The sequence below is a fragment of the Psilocybe cubensis genome (assembly GCF_017499595.1).
Source record: "Psilocybe cubensis strain MGC-MH-2018 chromosome Unknown contig5, whole genome shotgun sequence".
In the NCBI taxonomy this organism is placed as follows: Eukaryota; Fungi; Basidiomycota; class Agaricomycetes; order Agaricales; family Agrocybaceae; genus Psilocybe; species Psilocybe cubensis.
Genome location: NW_025952843.1, coordinates 63,270 through 64,728, shown reverse-complemented (window position 1 = coordinate 64,728; position 1,459 = coordinate 63,270). Strand labels below are relative to the sequence as shown.

At 43.6% G+C, this 1,459-nt stretch overlaps 1 protein-coding gene across 1 annotated transcript; it reads left to right on the top strand.

Moving 5' to 3' along the window:
- Positions 1-465: 465 nt before the first annotated feature.
- Positions 466-1,119, top strand: JR316_0013549 (uncharacterized protein; the record flags this gene model as incomplete). The annotated part of the gene is made up of 1 exon (XM_047899139.1): positions 466-1,119. One exon carries the CDS (start codon positions 466-468, stop codon positions 1,117-1,119), a length of 654 nt encoding a protein of 217 aa, XP_047741793.1.
- Between the last annotated feature and the right edge of the window lie 340 nt (positions 1,120-1,459).

Here is a 1,459-nt window from a genome sequence, read left to right as displayed (position 1 = left end):
CACTCTGTTCATCAGAGACCTGTCTAACTTGACAATAAACATTGACAGATTTGTGATAGTCGGTAAGATACATGACAGCTGCGCAGCATCACTTCACGCGCTGTCATCGGATGTCTAGAACATTCCTTCTAAGAATAGCCACTGAAGAGTCTATAAAGACGAAAGGGCTGGTTGTTGGGATCCCCCAACAGCCCTCTGGCCTTCTTTCTATTTCAAACTCACAGTTTAAACTAGTCGCTCGCACCTCGCTTCGCTCGGTGCTCGCTCCCCCCCTAAACCCTAAACCCTAAACCCTAAACCCTAAACCCTAAACCCTAAACCCTAACCCGAGTTCCATGGGTATCACATCATCCTTTGGACGTCAAACGTGGCGTCTACATTGGAGAGTTATCCAGGTTAGCCGTGCTATGTAGTACCAAGGAAATCTACATCGGAGCAATTAGAGACCTTAACGCTCTCTATTTGATGCGCGGTTATCCCGAAAACCTAGTCATGTCTTGGTGTAAGAAGAATATACAAGAACGTTGGGAAAAGCGATTCGCTTTACGAGTCGCAGAGCACGACGAATCCATTCTTGTACTTAAAACCAGATTTGATCAGGTATGGAATTGGTTTTCAGCTGCTGAACTTGGAAAAACTGTTACCGAGTACTGGTCGGCATGGTATGAACATGCCGAGAAAGGTTTGTATAGTGCAGACTCGTCCAGACCCCTTATCAAACCAGATCCAAATTACGTTCACGACCTCGATGATGTTCGCCCGGAGCTGTTCACACAGATCCTCGTGGACGGAGAAACTGAGTTCGTACCGGATTTGAGGAAGATAGGACTACTCGGAAGTCGTTGGATAGTATCGCGAAAACGCAATACTAATCTTTTCGACCTTGCAAATGTGTGGAAGAAAACAGTCTTTCGTAAACTGGATGAAGACATCGCTGAAAAAGGTGGTGTTGTTCCCGAAACTCAAAACGTTAATGAAACTTATCATTCTGCTTTAGTTGAAGCTGCTGAACAGATAAGTATCGAAAGTGATAACGAGATAATACTTCATAGACGTTCAATCTCACAAGAGAGGGAACATCCAGAATTCGGCAGAATATCCAAATCTTACAACCGATGAAAAGAATACTAGCGCGTAAGGCGTAAAGCATTAGAAAAAAACCCTAACCGTAAGTATTCCTTGCTACAAAGTAACAAACATCTACTTACAAGCAACACATTGGATTAAATAGCTAAACCTAAACCTAAACCCTAAACCCTAAACCCTAAGCCCTAACCTAACCCCAACCCTAAGCTAACTAAGTCTAACCTTAGTAGGAAGTAAGGTAGGCGTGTGAACTTCCGAAAGGCATGTGATTGTGAAGGGCCGGATCTAATTTAGTACATGGGAAAAGTTACTTAGTACCTCGGGAAAAGTTCCTTAGTACCGTGGAAACATTTTTGATGGACCGGATCATGAA